The 21,498-nt window shown below is 38.6% G+C and overlaps 1 protein-coding gene across 1 annotated transcript; it reads right to left on the bottom strand.

The window, feature by feature from the left end:
- Nucleotides 1-787: 787 nt before the first annotated feature.
- Nucleotides 788-19,156, bottom strand: KATNBL1 (katanin regulatory subunit B1 like 1). Its single transcript, XM_065839420.2, has 10 exons — nt 19,027-19,156; nt 11,169-11,296; nt 9,518-9,558; nt 8,871-9,150; nt 7,335-7,453; nt 7,106-7,156; nt 6,935-7,024; nt 6,288-6,377; nt 5,729-5,822; nt 788-4,360 (listed from the first exon to the last, which is right to left on the bottom strand). The coding sequence occupies exons 2-10, from the start codon at nt 11,280-11,282 to the stop codon at nt 4,328-4,330; spliced, it is 912 nt and encodes a 303-aa protein (XP_065695492.1). The 5' UTR covers nt 11,283-11,296; nt 19,027-19,156; the 3' UTR covers nt 788-4,327.
- Nucleotides 19,157-21,498: the final 2,342 nt, after the last annotated feature.

Genomic DNA, 21,498 nt, shown 5'->3' with positions numbered 1-21,498 from the left:
CCTGCTTCTAACAATAGATTCTCACAGTATATTTAAACTAGAAGAGGAAGAAATAAAATGATGAAATTAAGAATGAATGCAGGGGAAGGGGAATAAATATTTTCCTTTAGTCTCATTCTAAGACAGCAAACAAGCTATTTAACTAATATGGAACAAAATTAAATTGTTTAATGAAGTACAATATAAGCACTAACAATACAAGCATACTCAATCTATTCTCTCCTTGAATGCTTATCTGTAACCCACAATCATTACTGTGTGTAGGAAGGAAGACTGAAGACAAAACCTAACTTACGCTGTCTGGCTTTTACCAAGGCTATTAAAAACTGCTTCATCTTCTTTCCTCCTCTAATGCAGCATCAGCTCAATATGAAGTTCCTCACACAAGAACCAATTGCTTTCATAAACTAAAGAATTTGCATTGTACAAAAGCTGGAATAACTTCACACCAGTAGCATGATTTGCATGGTTTTGTATTCTGAAATACATGACTACAAACCATCTGCTTCCCTTTGTACCAGAAAACTGGGCACAAAATACTGCAGCAAATCTCCATGCTAAGACAGACATTCAGTCTTCTGTAAAACTTGAAGATTTGGCAAGATGGACTGGCAAACGGAACTACTTGCTGTTTTCTAAATGTAAGCTTTGCACTAGGTATTTTCAAGTTTCTACACACAAACCCATCCATCCTTTCAAGAAAGGAACAAAAAACAAACCCACCACAACCAACCACAACAAAAAAACCCCCAAAAACCGACACACCACAAATCAGCACTGTAGCATCTTTCTTCAAAACTTTTTAATGCAAAATGCATAAAGACCTGTAAGTCCAAACCTGCCTACTTCAGATACCAGAAAATGCAAATATAGCCCTCTTTAAGATACATTTGGCACAATGCAGTGGGGCTGATGTCATTCAGTATAGGGCATGAATACTTTTTTTTGTCCTTTCCTGTTCTCCCTCCTGCTCCCCAAGTGTTAAAACTGCAGCCTTTGCTAACAGTAAGGCAGCCTACAGAAAGGGAAATATAATTTTAACGTCATCTCACTGCAAACAAGAAGCTCCAGGAGGGCTGATGCTAGTTTTCTTAAATACGAGTAAGAATTTGTGAGCACCATTAGGGAGCCTGGAACTCCAGTACTTGTGCAATACAAGGGTGTTCCACTGCAGTGTATTCTGTACTAAGGAACTTCTGTAACTCCATCAAAATGGAGCTATGCAGAATCATTAAGACATGCTAGCTTCTTTCTACCCAGCTAATTACTGGGGTAGCTTTTTCTGTTTCCACTCTTCAGAAAGCTATCAGCAATACCTAAAATTTGATTCTTACATTAACAGAATATTGAGGGGTTTTTAAGCTCTGCAGAAAGAGGCAGTTTGTCAGAAGGCTGCTTTAATTTCAGTTTAGGTGATGGATAAATTCTGGTTCACATGTCAAATAAAATCCCTTTCAGCAAAACAGCCTCAAGGACTCTCAGGGAACATTAAAGAACAGTACATCTTTTGCCTCAAGGACACTAACTTCATATCAAGTCATATAACATGAAGAACAGCTTTGTGGAGGCATCCTTCATTCTCAAGTACATACATGCTTCTACATCACAAGAACACAAGGGATAAAGGATTAATTCTGCGTAGATCTTTTGACACATTTTAAAGCCAGCTTTTTCAGAAAGTGTCACATAAAGATTAGCAATTATGCAAGATTGCTCAAAAACTTATTTCTTAGATTCACCAAGATATCCACATGTGTTTCACAGTTACACAGCTTTTAAGACATTTTACTCATGTCACCTTTGAGCAGGTATCATACATAGACATTCTATTACAGCAAAACTGATTCCTAGCCATTTGAGTACTAATGAACATGTAACAAGCTGAGTCTGAACATCAGCGTGAGTAGGTTTAAGATCATGACAGAAAAATAATTTCATAACAGAGACCAGAATCCCATTCTTACAGTCTAGTAGCTGCCTGAAAACAGTAAAAAAAATTCATTTAAAATAAGGCACACATACTAATACCTTCATGTTTAATACTGTATTATTGATGCTGTCAAAATACAACTTCTGGCAGTTAAAAATAATGCATTATTTTATTAAGTATTTCTCAATAACAATCCTCAAGTCAATCTTACCTTGCCAACTAGAAACAAAAGCACCATCCAGTTACCATTTGCTAGATCCATGGCCACATGCAGAATTATAAGCCCATGTATTTACATCTATAGTCAAGCTGGATTTTTGCATACCAGAGTATTTCACTTTAATCAATTACAATGATTACTTCTTATACTATCAGAAAAAAAATGGGCATGAGTTACTTTGTCTATTAAAAAACCCCACACAAACAAAACAGGACAAAATGAGATCTGAGTGTCCATCACTTTTACAGTATTCTCCTTGAGGAATAACCTGTTTCAGCAATCGTTATCCAAATGAAGCTAGTCTTTACATTACTTTTACACTTAAGTAAGCAACAGAAGAGTAAGGTAACAGAATGTGATAAATCCTTTAAGTTTTTAATTGACAGCAGAACTTACTACTTCTCAGATGTTCTATCTCAAACTCTTTTGATTGTGAAATATCTCTAATGGTACATAACAATTCTAGCAAAAAGAATTTGGCTTTGTGCGTATCTTGAGATTGTCCCAGAGAGTTCTCAGTTTTGGGATGTCCCAGAAACCCTTCCCTGTAGCTGACTGCCCTGGGAAGCGCAAAACCTTTGGTGGTTTAAAGAATATTCAAATAAGCAAAAGCACCAAGTTCTGATGGCAGTTTTCTAGTTAGCCTTCAGAAGTTAGTAATAATGATATGTAAATTAAATACAAAATGAAGCAGCAGAAGGCCTAAGGCTGTTGACCACTACGAGAGTTTAAAATTCATTTATTTAATCTGTAAAGCAAAAACTTCTTGGGGCTATCAAAAGACTTTTCTCCTGCATGCCAATAAAAGTGCATACGCTTACTGCTAGGTGCAAAACCAACCCTTGTAAGTACTTAGTTTTTTAAGAAGAAAGTAGACTATTTGGTGATACATGCTGTGCATGTGTAGTTGTGTTTTAAGTGAACAGCTGGCACTTCACAAGTTTTAATTGGAAAAGCATGCTTACTAACCACAAAATTAAAAAAAGGCAATAGCAAGCCTAAAATCAAAACTCCCTCAGAGCTACCAAGCTATGGCTTTTAAATTAAAATAGTACAGGATAGCAGAAGAGTTTATAGCTGTATTTTCAATGCTATTATTGGTATGAATTTGCCATCGTTGATCAGGCTAGAACTTTATTAATTTTGCAAAAGCTCTTTATCAGTTTAAAGGAGGTAGTATAAAAAGGATGTGATTTGAATAACATGGCCTCAACTGGCTGTAAACATTTCAAACAATAAATATCTATAATAAAAAGTACTGTGGAAGAGATTATTCCAGAAATTGTTTTTATGAACTTGAAAAAACAGTAGATACAATATATTTACTTATTTGCATGTAGTTTAAATGATACAGAACAAGATTACTGTGTTAGAAATCCACGTACAATATAAAAACATTCATTAGACATGAATTCACCATTCTGCTGACATTTGTAACAACTGTTTATCCAAGCTTAACTTCAGGTATTATATTTTTCATACATGATTTTTTGAATATGTGCAATGTTTCATTAACTACACAATGTGAAACCCTGATTTTTGCAGTTTTTCATCACAATCTGAACATAATAGCTATTTGCATTTTAACACACTGGATTTTAGAAACACTAATATTTAAGGCATCTTTGCTGTATAGTTTCTCAATAGTGCAAATAAAAATTGTCTTTAGCAATTTGATTAAAACATAGAAGTAACTGAATATTCCAAAGTTGTTTTTTTAAATGTAATTGGAAGATAGGTGTGCATTTTGGAGTTCTTTTGTGAAAGAAACATTTAAAAGCTCTTAATGCTGACTGCTTTTGTTGGTTCCTTATAACTGGTTCTGCTGTCTTGTCTTCATGATAATATAATTCATCTTCCTTTATGCAATGTTGTAGTAAAATACAGTAGCATTTAACTGAATACCTAGTAACTGAGTGAATCCCAAATGCAGCAAAGGCATACAGTTTTCATAGTGCACTTTCACCTCACTGAAGTAAAAGTTGCTCCTACTAGACATTTTTCCACTTCAATGTGAAGTAGATTGTTAGGATTTTGTTAGTGGTTTCATTAAACAGCTTGACAGTTCAGTTCTCTTCTGCCAGTATTTCTCAAAAGGCTTTCAGAAACAGTACATATGTCAGGGGTACTTCAGGGGATCTTTTCACCACATAAGCGCACACAGTTTTCCAATCATGTCAGCGTAGCTGTAATAAATAAGCATTTACATCCTAGAAGGAAAAAAAAAAAGAGAAATTGTTTGTCACATTACTTATGGCTGTAGCCTCGGTGGTGTGTCTGAGGCAGGGTAACCAACCAGGACCATAAGACAAGAATAATTCAGTTTAGGCCAAATAACAGAAAAAGTTATCTTCAAGATTACTTTTAATTAATGCTTTCAAAGCCACTTCTTTATGTACTAAAAAGCCTGCAAGAATAGTGGCATTAGTTTCCAAAGACATCAGTTTAGTCCATTTTTCCTGTTCACTGCATGCACAGGAAAGAAAACCCTCATCATGAGACCATGTATTTGAAGGATGTTTATTAAGAGTGATTGTCCTTCACCCCATCCCTCCAACATTCGTGTACCACTTCTTTTGCTCCTGATTCGTTCCAGTGGCCTTGGTCACAATCTATCCTGATATACATGAAGGAGGCAAATGGACAGAAAGTGAACCTGGATTCTAGAGAAACAAACTGACACTGGCTAGAATTGCTATGTTTATCTACAAGAAGAAATAGGCAGTCTATATTACAAGCTCCCATTGCTCTACTATTTCAGCATTAGAACTGAGTTCTTCTGCACCCCTGCTGATTGAAACTTCACAAGAAGTTTGTAATTATCCTTGTAGATATGTCAAAATCGAAGCCAGAGGTGTGCAGCAGTCTGAGAAGAACAGTATTAATAACTTATTTGATACCTCAAAGTGACAAATTCTGTATCCATAGAATTATAGATTCCAGAAAACTCTTTCAGATATAAATAAATCATGCAATCTCAAAGTTCTTTTCAAGTTCACTCAAATCCTGCACATAACCAAGTGTCTGTTTTAAGTTCTTTCTAAGTGACTACCTTCATCAGGTCCCACCATGTGGAGAGGTTTCTTAGAAAGTACAACTCTTGGTGCCCAACCTCAGAAAGCCATGTTTATAGAGATGAGCATCATGGGCAGCAAATTGTGCTTTTACCAGACACCCTCATATTACCAATACCACAATGTACTGAGAAAGGCAAATGGGAATTCACTTCAGATGGAGACCCTGTTCTGCTCTTTCAGAGTCTACCTACTCTTCTGGGCCCTTTTTTACATCAATTTTAAGGCTTCTCACTATTAGCTGTTTTATTATTAAGGAGATGCTTTCTCTGTAAAGAAAGAAAATAGGATAAAAAAAAGTAGTTGTTAGCATCGTAAGCCACACTACTATTAGCATAGCGAATACAATCCATACGTCTGCCAAAATCGTGAAATATATTTGAGCATTAGAAGTAAATACAGTCGTTTATCTGTCAACAGTTTAGCAAAAATAACATCAAATGAGAGGAATACTGTAAGTGATACAGTTATGTTCATTACTAAACACACCTGGAACTGGATTACCTTAGCTATATTACCAGTATATCCTGGAACCAGGGTAAGATGATTCTCCTGATCCCATAATCCACTTAACTGTTGTTTTAAAATATGAATGTTTCTGAAAAAGAATTGACAACACTTTATAATGCACATACTACATTTCAGTAGACTTTGACTGAAACAGATGATAAATAATGCATATAGACTTACTCTATATGATATTGCTACAACGTCAGAAAAATTTTGATCCAACTTCTACAGCATTTATATAACCATTGATATGACTATGTTCTACATGTATTAGAATTCTAGTAAAATAAAAACCAAAAAAAACCAAACAAAACCAAACCAAAAACAACAACCCCCCCAAACCAAAACCCAAACACATGACTATCCTTAAGGTAAGTTTCAAAACACCACCTGTGTCTTAAGAACTTATTTTAAAGTGACAGTTTAAAAGTACTTAAAATTATATTTTTTCACTTGTAAATAAAGTGTGCCCCTACTGATCAAAGTTAAAACAGGTTTTGAGATAGAATAAGCTCGAGAAACACATTTAAGTATTTCCCAATACTATACTCACCCATCTTCTGCCTTTTCTGTATGTGCAGATAGTTCTGACCACCATCTTTTAATGACAGCCTGAAGCCAGTTTAAACCAACTATCACATATCTGCAACAATATATTTGACACATTATGCTTTTTCCCCACCTCTCCAGTATCTACAGGTCAGCTAAGGTGTCAAGACAAATTGGTAAGCAACTCAGAAAGCAACACATTTTCTATTCGGGAAGAAGAAAATCTTGACAAACTGGCAAGTTTAAATACTTGACTGTGTTTTCAATTTCAAAGTGGTAAACTGAAGCTTTTGCTGAAAAAGTAGAGATTTTTCAGCTATTTTGCCTGAAAATTTTGCCTTGACTTCACGTCATAAAGCATACTAAAACTGCAGTGCTGTTCTGTTTTACTGTTTAGGATAAATAAATCTGCATAAAGGCAAAGCTGGTCCGCTCCAGTCCTTAACCTTGCAGAAGTTTTTTGCACCACTGTTTCGTTAAAGGAGAAAGGCTTAAAGGAAAGCCTCCCTTCAGGTGGGTGTTCCATGAGAAACAAAGGGTTGGGAGAAGGGGCAAAGGAAACAAGAGTCAGATGACTAAACAGCATGCATTTCTAGCACACTGTATAGCCAGTAAGTGTGTGTTTTGAAAATATCTAAAATTTATACTTACTCTTCATATTTGCTTTTAAGTAGTGATTTCACTAAAGGCAAAAGATCTACGCAGCAGCCAACTGAAATATACGGTTTTTCTTCCTGTAAACTTAAAAAACAAGATGTTTCAGAAGTGCTTGAACTTCAACATGGTTATAGCAGATTCTCATCCCCCACTTTTTGTCTGTACCTGTTTGTAAGCACAGGAAGGCAGTCTACTACTACTCCAAGATCCTGTATCCTGGAAACATTAAGAATGAAATCAGAAATGTTACTAGTAGAGTATAGGCTGAAGTATAATCTTTAAATCATAGTGGAAGCATAAGTATAACAAACATTTAAGTAACCTCTAAAAATACTGCAGTATATTTGGGATTGCTACCATCTTAAGAATATAAAAGAAGAGACACTTAATTTACCTCACTAAGTAGGCTACCAGTTCACTTATACTTCTCCTTCTCCAAAAGGTTAAAGCTACATTCAGCCTCAGGTTCCTGCTGAAGAGAACTTGAGCCATAGTTTCATGGTCCTGAGAAACCTGCATATTTTTTAAAATATAAAAGAAGTTTACCACAAGTTAAGTAGCCACCAACAACATAATAAGCTGCTCTAATATAGTGATTTAGTACATGAAAATATACTTTCCTACCTGTGTACTGATGAGTTTGTTTTAAAAATTTAGCCAAAAATGGCCTTAAAAACTATAAATTTCCCTTAGCAGGAGACACAAATAAATTAAGAATACCCAAAAGCTGCAAGAATAACGTCTGTAGACACCTAAAGAGAGGTTCTAATAATAAAACTGAGTATTCATAAACATCAATCTATCATTTTCACCAACTCTGAGAACGTTTTACTTCGATGCGTATAAATTTTGAGAACTTTAACAATTAGACACAGTAATTACATACATTATTCTGAACTTTGACAAAAATGTTGATTTCTGAAAAACTTTATTCTCTGAATGAAATTTAAAATTTTATTAAAATCTTGGATTGGAATTAACATTGCAGAGAGCCACCCACATCTCTCCAACCAGTTAAACATTCATCTTGGCCAGTGATCTGGTCTTTAGTTACTCAGAGGATTAACCTTTCCCGGTCTTCATTTCTTTACCCTTCTGTCTGGAACCTCTTAGTTCTAACTATCCTGCTGCTCCTTCCTTGAAACCAAAGTCAGTGGAGCACAAGAGTGCCACAGTCTGTACCTCCAAGCCCACTGGACTCTCAGGGTTCTCTCTTCACACTAGCGCACACTTACAGTACCATGAAAAGACACCAATGCGATAGTCTTTGACCTTATCTTCCTTGCAAAGCTTCACTTTAAACATCTGCAAGCCTCACTGGATAACAAACATCTATGGTAACAGAAATGGAAGCTTCAACAGTAAAGGACTTAAATGGCCTTCTCTGTCACAAAACTCGTTTCATTTAAACATCTGACCTTTTAGCCAGTTTCAGAAGCCCTGCAAGCATTTGTCGTGTTTCATCAAGCAATCTTGAAAAAATACAGTCTCGTACAAATTTTCAAGTTAGTTTCATACACACTAAACTAATATTGCTATTGAAAATGGTCCCATCCCATCTCACCAGCTTATTCCCATCTATACACTAACACCGTCACACTTCCATAAACACACATGTGGCCACACATCATGCCAGATCAAGAACCTAGCCAGATCAAAACAATGTTTTCCCTTGGTGCTGGTACAATTTTAACCCAGATTAACTTGGCAGATCTGAACTACTGTGCTGACAAACACAGGGAAAGCTGGCAGGACTAATACTGTTGGCAACTGTATCACTGCAAAGTGACAGATAAAGACTATCACAGGACCTGAACCAATCTCTATGTTAAGAAAATTAATTTATTTGAAAACTTTCATAGCTAACCACACAAAGAAACTACCAGGAATACTTTTATTTTAAAATAAAGTTTCTTTAAACTCTACTTACCTCTGAAAAAAATCCACTGTATTTGGATGAGGAGCCTTCTGTTTGAGATGAGCTAGAATCACTAGAATTCAGCAGGTGTGTACGACTGTCATGCAGTTTTGCTGGCAGATTCCCTGCACAAGCCAGTTCATTTTCTTTATTTGCCATGTCACAGTCCCTAGATTTAGGGAACTGTTTCTTTCTGTAACAAGGCTTTGGAGTATAACAACGAACTTTTCTTTTACAGTATACTACTTTGAAAAGAGAGAGGGGACTGGTCACCGTTTTTCCAACTGTTACTCTGCAAAAATAGAGTGGTATTTTAGTGAAGGTTGCTCTAAACCTAAGCAATCCTTTCTGTTATTAAGTTAAAATATATAGTTATGAATTCAGTAGTCGACATTCAGGTTACTTAAAATTATTTTATCCTCAAGATACACCTTCATGACATTTGGGTTATCAGAACTAAGACCTACCACTGATATTTTTCTCCTGCTTTTATTAATGCAGAGACTCATTATTATGGAAATGGACAAAAGAACCAAGTGTTGTCAGTAAAATTAAGACCCATCTTCCATTTGTGCCTGCATGCATGTTGTAACAGATTTAAACTGCTCACTCCTCCGCCTCCCTTTCACTCGAAACTCAGACCAGCACAGCTCTCCTACCTGTTTGTGTACGAAGCCAGCTGTTTTGGAGATTTCTTACCCTAGGACAAACGGAATAGAGAAAAATTACTAAAAAGGCTCAAACACTCCCACAGTTTATTCAAAACTAAGTCCCCCTTTACTATCCCTAAGTTTACGACAAATTCCCTTCATCCCACCCACTCTTCCTATTCTGCAACTGAAGCACAACTACGTTAACCTTCCTATAATCTTTGAGTATGTCACGATGACCTATAGATGGACTAGCTCTGCCACAGCTGTCCTTGAAGCACCACAGTCAGCTATAAGCTCAGTGTATCTTTGGCAAGAGACATGATTGTGACATCAGAGGCAGATTCTTAAGTTACTAGCAAACTAAAAACCTGTGACTAATAGAAAAAACCTACTGTAATCTGATGACAAAATTGCATTACTTGTCTCATACATACATGTAAAAGCCCATAATACAGCAGATGCTAGTACTGGGAAGGATGACAGCAGAACATCTCCACAAAGCACAACAACAGAAAAAAACCCCACCACACACACAAAAAACTATCCAGGCTGCTGTAGACAATAGCAGCTTGATTATCCTGAATTCATTCACATGAAACAGATTAGCACGCTGACACCAATTAGGCTACATAGAGAAGTGACATGCCAGAGGAATCACAAAATCCACTCAAGGTTGTGACACACAGATTAGCAAAACCTTTGAAAATTAAGCAATGCAATTTGAAAATAAATTTCTAAAGACTTTAAAAAATACAATAATCTTCAATGTTTTAAAGCTTTATGTAATGAAGATGCATTTAAATGTGACATTCTGGTCTATTCTTCCCATTAGTAAACAAAGAATTAAAAATAATTTAAAAAGTCACTAACATGCTCAAGTTAGAGATATGGTTTTTTCACATGAACAGGTACTATGTTCGTATGCTGCGGGCATTTCAACTTGAAAAGTTGTACTACTGTTAACATCTATATTGTGCACATCAACTAAACAAAGCTATGATTTTTTTTTTTTTGGTAACATGAGTAATAAAAACATGTGGTTTAATACATAGTATAAATAAATAGACATAGATATTGGAATCTTCACTACCGTCTGAATTAATCTTACACTAAGTTTACCTCCCTAGTACTGTACTCCACTGCCGGCATTACTGTTCAGCCACTAACACAGGCAGAGGTTATGAGAAGATATTTCTGACTAGCAAGAATCCAGTGACAGTACATGTTACTAAACAAGCTGAATGATAACAAGATGACAGGTTCATTTCAATGCAAGGATTTCCCCTACCCTACCTCTCAATTGTGCCATGTAGTTCTCTGAGCAATAAAGCTAACTTTTTGATGATAGAATTCCTCTACTGGCACAGTTCTTGGCTAGGCTGCCAGTAAGTAGGTGTGAGTAAAACGATACCAGTAACTACTGGTCATGTGGACAATACAATGCACGTATACGTGCAGTCACTGCCTGTGCCCATTACAATGCATAGTTTTCATAATATAATCGCTGTTCAAGTTGAAGTTTTATTGTACATCTAAAAATGAAATGCCTAATAGTGCTGTGCTTCTATTAATGGTTCTGGACTGCTCAGGACTATGAACTTGCTTGAATGTTTACTTCAGTTTCAGAAAACATAAAAAATAAAAACAAACAACTTACCTCCTTCATGATCTTCTTAGTAGCAGAAGAGATTCTTTTTCTTGGGAGATCAATGAGACAACCTTCAATATGCAACACTTTCTGTTTTCTAACATTGTGGGCTTCAGATGCCATAATCTCTCAAATTCCTGTTTTCAAGAGAAAGATATTTAGTTATATTTTCTAAAATATTCAATTTTCTTCAAATGCAGCTGGCAAACCCAGTTAACACAGCTGAACTAGTCACAAGATGTTCTATCATATATATAATCCAAGACAACATCCTTTAGCAAATGTCAGCTGGAGGCCTTATCATTAGTAAAATGCTGATGAGCACTTCAAAATTTCCTTTTAGTTTTCTACAAAAAAAGACAAGGGGAGCAAAACCAAGTCACCTGCATCCCACCCCTACCCCTCCCCCAAAAAGAGAAGCAGAGATCTTGTTTTCAGACCATCTTAGTACACCTGCACTAAGGGGCGCCATACAGACAAGAGTAAGGCAATTTGAGACTCCTTCCTCTGCATTTCACACTATGAATCTCATCAGCCACATAGAAAAAAATAATTGGTCCCACAACTGTTTCTAAGTGAGGAAAGGCATCTAAGAAAACATAATCCCTCCTTGTCAGGAAGAGAAACTTCATCAAAACACCAAAGGTAAAAAAATGGAAATGAAAGATCTCCCCTTATTGGCAGATCCACCCGCCATTCACTTTTCTCAGCATATAACTTTGGCTATTTTCCCATTACTTAAAAAAAAAAACCAAAAAACAAAACAAACCCACAAAACTTTATTCCACAGTTAACCAGTATAAAAGTGTCTGAAGTACTTTGTCTTGAAGTATGCAAATATTTCTACAAGAATCAAAACCAAGATTGAGACAGTTGTACATACAGTTTTGCATTTTGTGCAACTCAGAAAATCCATTGCTTGAGACTGGATTCACAAACTACATCACCATGCAACACTATTCTTAAAAAGTTTTAGCAAAACACCCCATCTTACTTTTAAGATTTCTCCCCTCCACCTTTAGTATGAACAGTCCTATCCCTTTTCCTCTATGTAGCAGATTTATCCCACATTAAGAACTTCAGTATTTAAAACACTAAGACACTTAGCACTGAAAAAGCCAGATGGGAAACAGCTTATTAGCCACAGAAGATCTTTCACTGTAGTGGCTAAAGGCCATCAAATAAAACAAACAGGTGACAGGCTCAAAACAAAGCAGAAGGTCTATTCTCCATATAATGAATATTAAATTCCATATTGTAGGATAAGTGGAAGAAAAAAAAAAATCTTCTAGTGCTTCAATATTCCTTATAACTAGATCAGCACTAAAGAATCTCTCTCAAAAAAGAAATATTTACCAACTTACCCTCTAGGAGGGGAACATGGAGCCCTCAGACCAGTGATTTCAGTAAGCATTGCAAATGGCAGCATTATTTAGTGTCAGACCTGTAATAGCTGGTGGTCCATACTTTTCCAGATGCAAGGTTGGCTTAAGACAAGTTCATTAACTTGACTCTTTCCCTCTATAATATAGGATGGTGACAGAATAGTTGTCACCTTGTGAACTCTCCATGCTTCCAAAGCTTCCAGCCACCAAGGCTTACAAATAAATAGAAAAAAGGATTTTTTCAACTGAAGTTTAGAAGAAACCGCAAGAACAACAAACAACTTCTCCTCTGCTTATCAGAGTGGTTGAAACCACTGTTTGGACTCAAAATGGGCTGTATGCTAAATTTTAAACTTGGAGCACCACACAAACAACTGAGCTTTTGAATAAAAGCCCAACCCAACAACTCTACAATCCAAACAAATCCAGCTTTATATTCAGGCTAATGATGAATGCAGAAAGCATTCTGGAAATACCTCGATATCTTTTTGTATCCCCTGTCTAAGAATGTTGCTGAGGGGAAAGCAATAAATTCCAGAAGAATAGGGAGGCTGACCTGCAACCACCAGAGCTAAACCCCACAGAATCATCCCATCAGATGCTAAAAAAAAAAAAAAAAAAAAAAAAATTAAAAAATCCATAATCTCTGTTCCTGAAGCATCATTTCTGCAACTACTCATGACACAATGACAGCTTACAAGTCTTCATGCAGAAGAGTGACTTCTCCTTAATAAATTATCTCAAACTACCCTCCTCTTTCATGTTAAGCAGTAAGCAAGAATCTGATCTCCAACATATAAGATAACACTGTTAAATTAGAATGCCTTTTACTTAACAGAAGTGTAAAATACCAGAAAAAAGAAAGGTCAGTGTTTAATATCAGGCTCTAAAGAGCCTAAGATAACATCTGAAAAATACTTAACTGGGGAGAGATTATCCTGGATGGGAAAGAAGTTTTCTACAAGAAATTGAACATGTAAAAGTATGTAATTACCTTAATCTTCCTCTTGGACAAGTTTGATGTAAGACAGAAGAACAGCCTCCCAGATGAAACAGGAAAAGACAACAACACTATAAATTCTTTCTTTAAAGACTTGGTACAGAAATCCAAAAGGCCAACAGATGATCAGATATAAAGGAACATCCAATGAAGTAAAGTAAAATCCCTACATCTGTGTTCACTGTCCTACAGTTGAGAGGTTTCCATAGTTAAACCTATTTTATGAGGGTCTCTGATTATGCAGAATCAGAAGTGAATATATAAGCAGTAAGGAGATAGCCATGTTGTTAACCAAGCAAGGTGCAGAACCTCTCCCTTACAGCTGAGAAAGCACCTAAAGAAATCACATGTGGAAAATGCAAGCGGTATTTAAAGATGGCCTCAAGGAAGATCCAGACTGACATCTCTGGTGTGCAAATTAGTAGACAATGTAATCAAGAATAGAACTAGTGGACACAATCAAGATATTGGGAAATATTTGACCTGGCTGTTGTGAAGGCAAGTCCTGCCCTGCAAAAGTACTAGAATTATTTGAGAGCATGAAGTAGAGTCTGAGATTTCGAAGCACTGTCAGAAGTTATTCTCTTAAATCTATTGAGGAAACTAAGCAACCAAGTGATATGCGGGAAAGTTTTTGCATGGAGAAACAGCTAATTAACAGTGATAAACTGTCTAAGCAATTCTCATATTGAAGACCACCACCACAGGAATCACACAGAAAATCGACATTGTTTTATGCTGTTTTATATCTTCACAAAGGAAACGAGTAGTTAAGTGGCGAAGATTGTCGACAATACAAAGTTATACCAGACACTTAAGATGAGGGCTCACTAAAGAATTAGAGGAGTACTGTGATGTACAAAACGCAGAAGCAACGGTTATAGAGTAATGCAAAGCCCACGTGCGTGCAGGCGTGAGGAAATGTTAAGTTCCCATATAAAATCACAGGCTCAGATCTAATAATTGCCATCCACAAGATGTGCATATATGACAATTTACTGTAGATCATTTGGATTGCTCAGTGCTCCCAAATGGAACAACAAATAGTTAGAAAAATAAACAGAACACAGTTGTAACAGTATATAAAACTAATTTGTGCCTGTCTTTTAAATACTGAATGCAGGTCTAGTATTCTTCCCTTCAAAAAACAAAACAAACAAACAAAAACCCAAACCAACCAACCAACAACAAACCCCTCAAACCAAAAAACTCAAAAGGTGTCATTAAAGTAAAAAAGAGCTCAGACAAAGGAGAGTTAAAAACCCCAACCAAACAAAAAACCCCCACCATGGAATACTCTCCATAAAATGAACTGAATAGATTAGGCTTTTAGGTGTGGAAAAGAGGGTACCTATAGCAGAGAAGGGAAATAAGACAAAGGCCTACAAAATGAACGGTCTGGAGAAGTTGCACAGAGATTGTCCACTGTCTTGCTCAATGTTAGAATGAAGTGGCAAAAAACACTTGCTGAATGCAGACTCAAAACTAACAAAAGGGGGTGGCCCTTTGTGCAAATTATAATCAAGCTGAACTTGCCACAGGACATCGTTGACACTGGTTCCAGGGCTGACTGTGCAAATTCATAAAAACAAAATACATTGGAAGTGATTAAGTACAGAAATGCAACTCAGGCATTATAGACACAGAGCAGAACACAAACAGAAGAATCTGGCACATCCAAGCCTAATACTGCTACATTAAACTTAGTCCATATCTCAAGAAACCTGATTTCTAAGGCTTAGTAACTCATGATGAAACACTAGCTGGCCAGCAATTAAAAATACAAATACTAGAGGAACTTCACAGGGCTCTTTACAACTTTCATTTCCTATCTGCTATCAAACAGCATCTACAAATAGCTAATTAGAAGCTACCACTCATTTATTTTGAGATACATATGGAGAATTTTTAAACTGGCATTAGATATTAATTTGTATGAGATCAAAAATGTTATACCTCAACTTTCTGAATTTTTGACTGTTCCTTGTGATGAGTGCAGCTAGTTGTACTTGTTCAGAACAATATGTTACACCACTTCATTAACGGAGCTCCTTTGCTTGACAACATTTAAAAAATAAACTAAGGATAGAATGCAAGTTTCTTCAACTTTGCCCTAATTCTTCATCATACGAGACTGAACTGTTTTACAACTGTAACAAAGCAGACTGCAAATCTGAACAGAAATGCACAATTTCATTAAGATGACGGGTTCACATTCCACCAATTTCCCTGTCGCATTGGTGATTTCTCACTGCAGACACCAACCTTCCAGCCCTCCTTCCTCCCTTTTTACTCTCCTGAATTTTCAGAGAACATGACTAGAGTAACAGCAGCCATGCATCCTGGTAAGTCAGCTCATTTGTCTCCAGAGTCAACACACAGTAAGTGCGCAAAGTCTTCCTGATGGCTCTACTGCTGTTTTCTAACTCTGATCTCTGCCGGATGCGGATGCAACACAACTCTTCGAGTCAGATCACAATCAAGCAAAGAAAGTCAGTACTAAAAGGCTTTCAAGTGCATATCAATCCAAGGCAAGTATTAACAAACTCTGCCACTCCCTCCCATCCTCCTGTGTTCTGGGCATGGCCTCCATAGAGGGATAAATTTTTCCTTGCATGTTATGTAATCTACACATGTATTAACATAACATTAATTTCTTACAGAACACAGACTTGAGTACTTTGCATGAGAGCCAAGCAAATGTAAAATAGCTAGATTTCTTAAATCATCACCCTTTAAAACATGCTTCTTGTCCCACTCTTTACCCAAATTCTTAACACCTATTTTTTCCTGTTCCATTCCACACACACTAGCCATCACACATGTTCTTGTGATCTCCTCCCACTCCATATTAAATCAAGTGCAAGTTCAAGGATGACAATATTATACTCAGATGAAAGAGTTAATTGTTACTTCTCAAGGAGGGGAGTCCATGCTCTGAAAGCAATCAAAATAGGTATACATCACGGAACCAGTCATGGTCAACTAATTTCACCAATTATTAAGAGATTTAAAATTCTAATGAGAAACTTCCAAGAATGGTTATTGCAAATTTACTTCCAAAAGGGTAATTTATCCACAAAAATAAATTGGCACTATTTTAGGATGTAGCAGCAATTCTGTAAGCTTGGCATCTCCTCCTTTTAACTCTGATAAATGTTACAGCATCCATCTGTCTTTCAGTTCTAGGTGGCTTCCACATCCTTTGAATACGAAACAGGTTTTTTTGTTGTTGTTTTTTAAAAACTCATTTTTTAGTAATTTATACCCTGACAGCTCATCAGGTGTTAAATACTAAATTATCTTTAAATAAAAGTGAAGTTCAAGATTTTTAGGGAGTATGTTAATGCAAAATTTTTCTGCAACACTACAAAAAAGTATGTTTTACATGTCAGCAAGACAATTTTTTAATCTGCTATATTTGTCAGGCCATTTTTTTTTCAGTTTAAAATTTCATGTGTGGACAAAAGTCACAGGAATTACATTAATTTTGCAGTAAAGCCAAACAGTATTTGAGTAACTAGTAAAATTAGCTTATTCCTACAATTTAAACTCATTTTCCTATTACTCTTACATATGGAATTTGTCAGTGATCCACTGGCACCATTTGTCATAATGAACCTCTGAGAATGACCACAAATCAGAGGTCAGTTAAGTTTACTGAGGATGAATTCAGGTGTGAATCAGCTCCCCTTGCAAAGCCAGCCTAAGAGTCCAGTAGCTGAACCTTATTCACATCCTGAAAAAAAACCCACCATTTTCTAGAGAAAAGTCAAACAAACAAGTACCCATTTTCTGCTTCTGGAGATATCATTTACAGATATGTTAATCCATCATAAAGCAGTTATGACAGTGTTTTAGTTCCTTCTGAAGTCAAACTTTACTCATGAAAAAATGCTTTTACCTGTTCATTTTCACTCATGAACACTACAGGAATAATAAGGTTTGAAAAGTTATATTATTAAAATTATCTGGGAGTTGTTATATAGGAAATAAAGCTCTAATACGCTGAAACTCCCACATTAATGTTTCAAACAAGCTTTAAGAAATGACTTATAAAATTAAATACAGTAATTTTTTCCTATTCTTTGCTCAACCCGAAGAGCTTCAAAAACATGCAACAAGAATTTTAAATTCAAACCCAGAGAAAGACATATTAGAAAACACCTCCAACTCCAAGCTTATTAGAGGATGGGTTACCCACCTCATCCCCATGTGGATGAACATAGACTTCGACTACATTTCACATAGCTTGATATCACATGACTTCATTTATGTTAGCCTTAGATACACTTATATTATTGAATCTGATCTGTTGAGAGTATTTGAAAAGCCTTCTTGCTCTGAATACAAAACTGTTAGAACTATAAAACACAAAAAACAAAACACCAAACAAGGCCAACAGAAGCACCAACCTGCCTTCTGTTATGCTTTAATTCAACTAAACGTGGGTAGCTGTCCTCCTTTTCCTTTCCTGATTACAGTCAGAGAACACAAAGAACAAAAAAAAATGGGAGTGGGAAAAGCAAAGTTCATGCTCCAAGAAGAAACAGAAAAAAATTGTTTTAAACCAAACTGACTTAACCTTCCATTAAAGCACAGCATGTTACAAAAAGAGCAGCAAAAAGTTTAAAAAAACTACCCCCAATCTCTCTCCTTAGCAGATCTCACTAACCAAAATTTCTTTATTTTAGACCTGCATTCAACAACATGCCAAACTACTTCAGCAGAAGTGGAAAAAAAAATAATAATCTGACGGCTTTTTAACAAAGTAATTAATACAGGGTCTGATTTTCAAGCACCAGAAGACTCTTCGCCCCCCCCCCACCCCCCCCCCTTTTTTTTTTCTCCACTGGAATCTGTCACACCCAGGGAATAAAATCCATCAGCAGGCCTCACACCCAGCTTGTTATTCTTCTTTTAGGTAGCACCAAAACCTTTCCCACTCTCTTTGCTTTTATCTACCATCGTACACCATTGCTTCGAGTTGTGGCAGACTGCAGGTACCGAATACGGCTGTGCCGCAGCCTGACAGTGGCCGTGGTGTCCCCGCACCGGCACAGCCGAGGTCCCCGCGGTGCTAGGCGGTGCAGGCAGGGCTGCCGGGCGGGGACACTTGGCGGTGGCCGCCGCGGGTCCCACGGCGCGGGGAGCAGGAGGTAGGCAGTCCCGCTCGCCCACCGGCGGCGGTAGCCGGCCCGCAGTCCCCAATCCCCGGCCCACGCGCTGGGCGGGGCGCCCCGGAGCCGCACCTGGCCCGGACTAGGCACAGCGGGGCCCGGACGGCGCCGCCCGCCCCATTCCGCTCCACCAGAGTCGGCGAGCAGCTGGAAGGCCTCGCCAAAGATCCCTCCCGCCCCTGGTTTCCCAGCGGCTGAAGACGCGCCCTGCCCCCCAGCCAGTAGGGACCCCATCCGCTGCCGGCCCAGAGCGCCGGCTTCTCGGCCGCGGCCCATGGAGCCTTCACCTGCCCCTCGCTCACCTGCAGCTCATGGTACCGGGACGGGCCAGGCCGAGGGGAGAGGAGGAGCCACGCGAAGCTACCGCCGGGGCCCAGCGCCCGGAGCCTGCGCCATTCAAACGCCGCCGCGCTGCATGCTGGGCCGCGCCGCGCCACGCCCCACCCGCCGCGCTGTTCGGCGCAGGCACGCGGCGCCCTCTGGCGGCTGCGCCTCCGGCACCGCCCAGCGGCCGAGGCCGCGCCTGTCGCGGCGACCGCGGCAGCTGCCGGACGCCCCGCCCCGCCCCGCCCCGCCCCGCCCCGCCCCGCCCCGCCCCGCCCCCCCGCGTGCTGCGGCGGGGCCGCCCGTTGAGCAGGTCGGGGCGGCTGCCTCCGTGGTGGGTGAGGTCGGTCGTCACGACAGAGCTGCCTCCGTCCTGCCGTCCGCGCTGCTGCAGCCGCCACCCCTCACGCTTCTTCCGTCCTTCCCGCCTGGAAGCAGCTCCGGCCGGCTGCCGGGCCGAGTGCACCCCGTGGCCGCCAGCCGCCTGGCTTGGCCGTGCCTCCCCTGTGCCGGTCGGGTCCAGCTTCCTGCCGAGGCAACCTCCTAGTCCTCCAGCGCTTCTCCGCCAGGAGCAGAGCCCTCACAGGCCCAGGCAGGGTTCAGCCTCCGTGCTTCCCAGGTTGTCCCCAGTTGCACAGGCCCGGTGCACCTGGCTCAGAACTGCAGCTGTCCCTGCTGCTGGGGCTGTTGAGTGCGGTGTTGCATTCCAGCTTGGTGCTACTTGGTGTAAAAGCTTGCTGGTGTCTGATTATCCTTGAATATTTATATTGCGTCAGGAACCTCGCAGCCCTTGCTCCTCACCACATCTGCAGGCCACTAGAGATGAAGTGTGGTTATAGGTGTGTGATGCTCAAACTGGCTGAGACATCCATGCTAGCTCCAGATATAGCTGAGTAGGGATAGCTTTAGTATTCTTGAGGCTTGCGTGTTAGTAAGATTCTCTCTTTGATCTGGTATAACATCTCAGAATATACCTAAAGCTGGCATGTAAGTTTTGGCTTGACTGAATTGTTTTTAACCTAGTGTACCTTATTCTAAATTTTGGGGAACAAGAGGGCAGGCTTTGACAAATTACATCCTTTGTTCAGTAATTTAGCTGGGCATGACAATTTAAATTGTAATTTGGTTATTGAAGCAACTACTCAGTGTCTGAACAACTTAGGACTATCTGGAAGTAATCAGAGGCTATATTACCACTTTTTGTGACCTTCTGTCATCTTACAATATCACCAGACTTTAAGGTGATTCATAAGAAAACAGCTTATGACACAAAACTGCTATACGAAGAGTGCATTTGATAGTCTTTTACCATCATCATTCTCCTTTTGACCCCAAATGCTCTGGTGCTTAGGAATCCATTCTGATTTCCAGTCTAAATTTATTCACGTTCTGTTTATTCTTCTAGTGCAAATATAACCCTATAGTTTAAACAACTCTCACCTGTCTGTTTGCCATAAGAGAATAATTTTATCCTCTCAACCATTTTCTTTTGCCAGCCTAACAGTCATAGTCTCATTTTGTAGAGTAGCTTTTCTGTTTGCTTAATCATCCTAATGTCACTTTCACCTTCATTTTTGCAGATGTTGCAATTTCAGTTCAAGCTGTCCTGTATGTATAGTGCTTAATACATACATGGTTCTCTTACTCATCTGAACACTTCAGCATGGATATGCAGGTACATATGGTCAATAAGGGTTTTAAAAAATTATTTTATTTGAGCTGTGCCTGCTGACAAAATTTTGTATCAAAGGAAACAGATAATATTTTTGTTTAGAGAATGGGACAGTTCTCACATGATGCACACTTAATGCTTCGGCTTTCTGAAACAGACCTTTCTAGTGAAGTCTGTCAGGAGCACATGGTTAGATGCCAAATGGATTTTAGAAAATTGCCAGCTAAATGTGGCTAATTTGGATGCTGACACTAGACAGTGGCAGAAATGTCAGAAGTGCTTCTTAAGTGATGGGATCTTATGTTTAGCTTTTAAAGGGCAGAGTAACTGGTTTGTTCAGTCAAGGCTGCCAAACAGAATAATATTTTTGTTACTGGGCCTGGTTATTAAATACCTCTTCTGAAAAGAAGCTGTTTTGCATGTTCACATAGGGGTCAAATTCTTACAGAATAGCAATATAATAGTGATATAATTTCTGTCAAGGGCCTGGTTCCATTTTCAGAAGCACACAAGCCATACTCTGGCAATTTAGCAATGACCATGGACCATCTAGCTGCTGATATTAACAGGTTAACCATCCTAGGGCTCAGCTGCAGTCATTTTCCATTAATAATTCCCACTTCTTTTATGTATGCTACTTTGATTCTGTTTTTTATATACATACCCCCACCTGTTCTACATTGCTATCTGGGCTTTGAAAAACAGTCTTCTTAGCTAAGCATCCTTATATATTTTCTAAATACCTTCCTTAGCCTATATTCTTTTTACTTATTTTTTG

The sequence above is a fragment of the Patagioenas fasciata genome, chromosome 5, assembly GCF_037038585.1.
Source record: "Patagioenas fasciata isolate bPatFas1 chromosome 5, bPatFas1.hap1, whole genome shotgun sequence".
Classification (NCBI taxonomy): domain Eukaryota; kingdom Metazoa; phylum Chordata; class Aves; order Columbiformes; family Columbidae; genus Patagioenas; species Patagioenas fasciata.
This window is presented reverse-complemented; position numbering and strand designations above follow the sequence as displayed.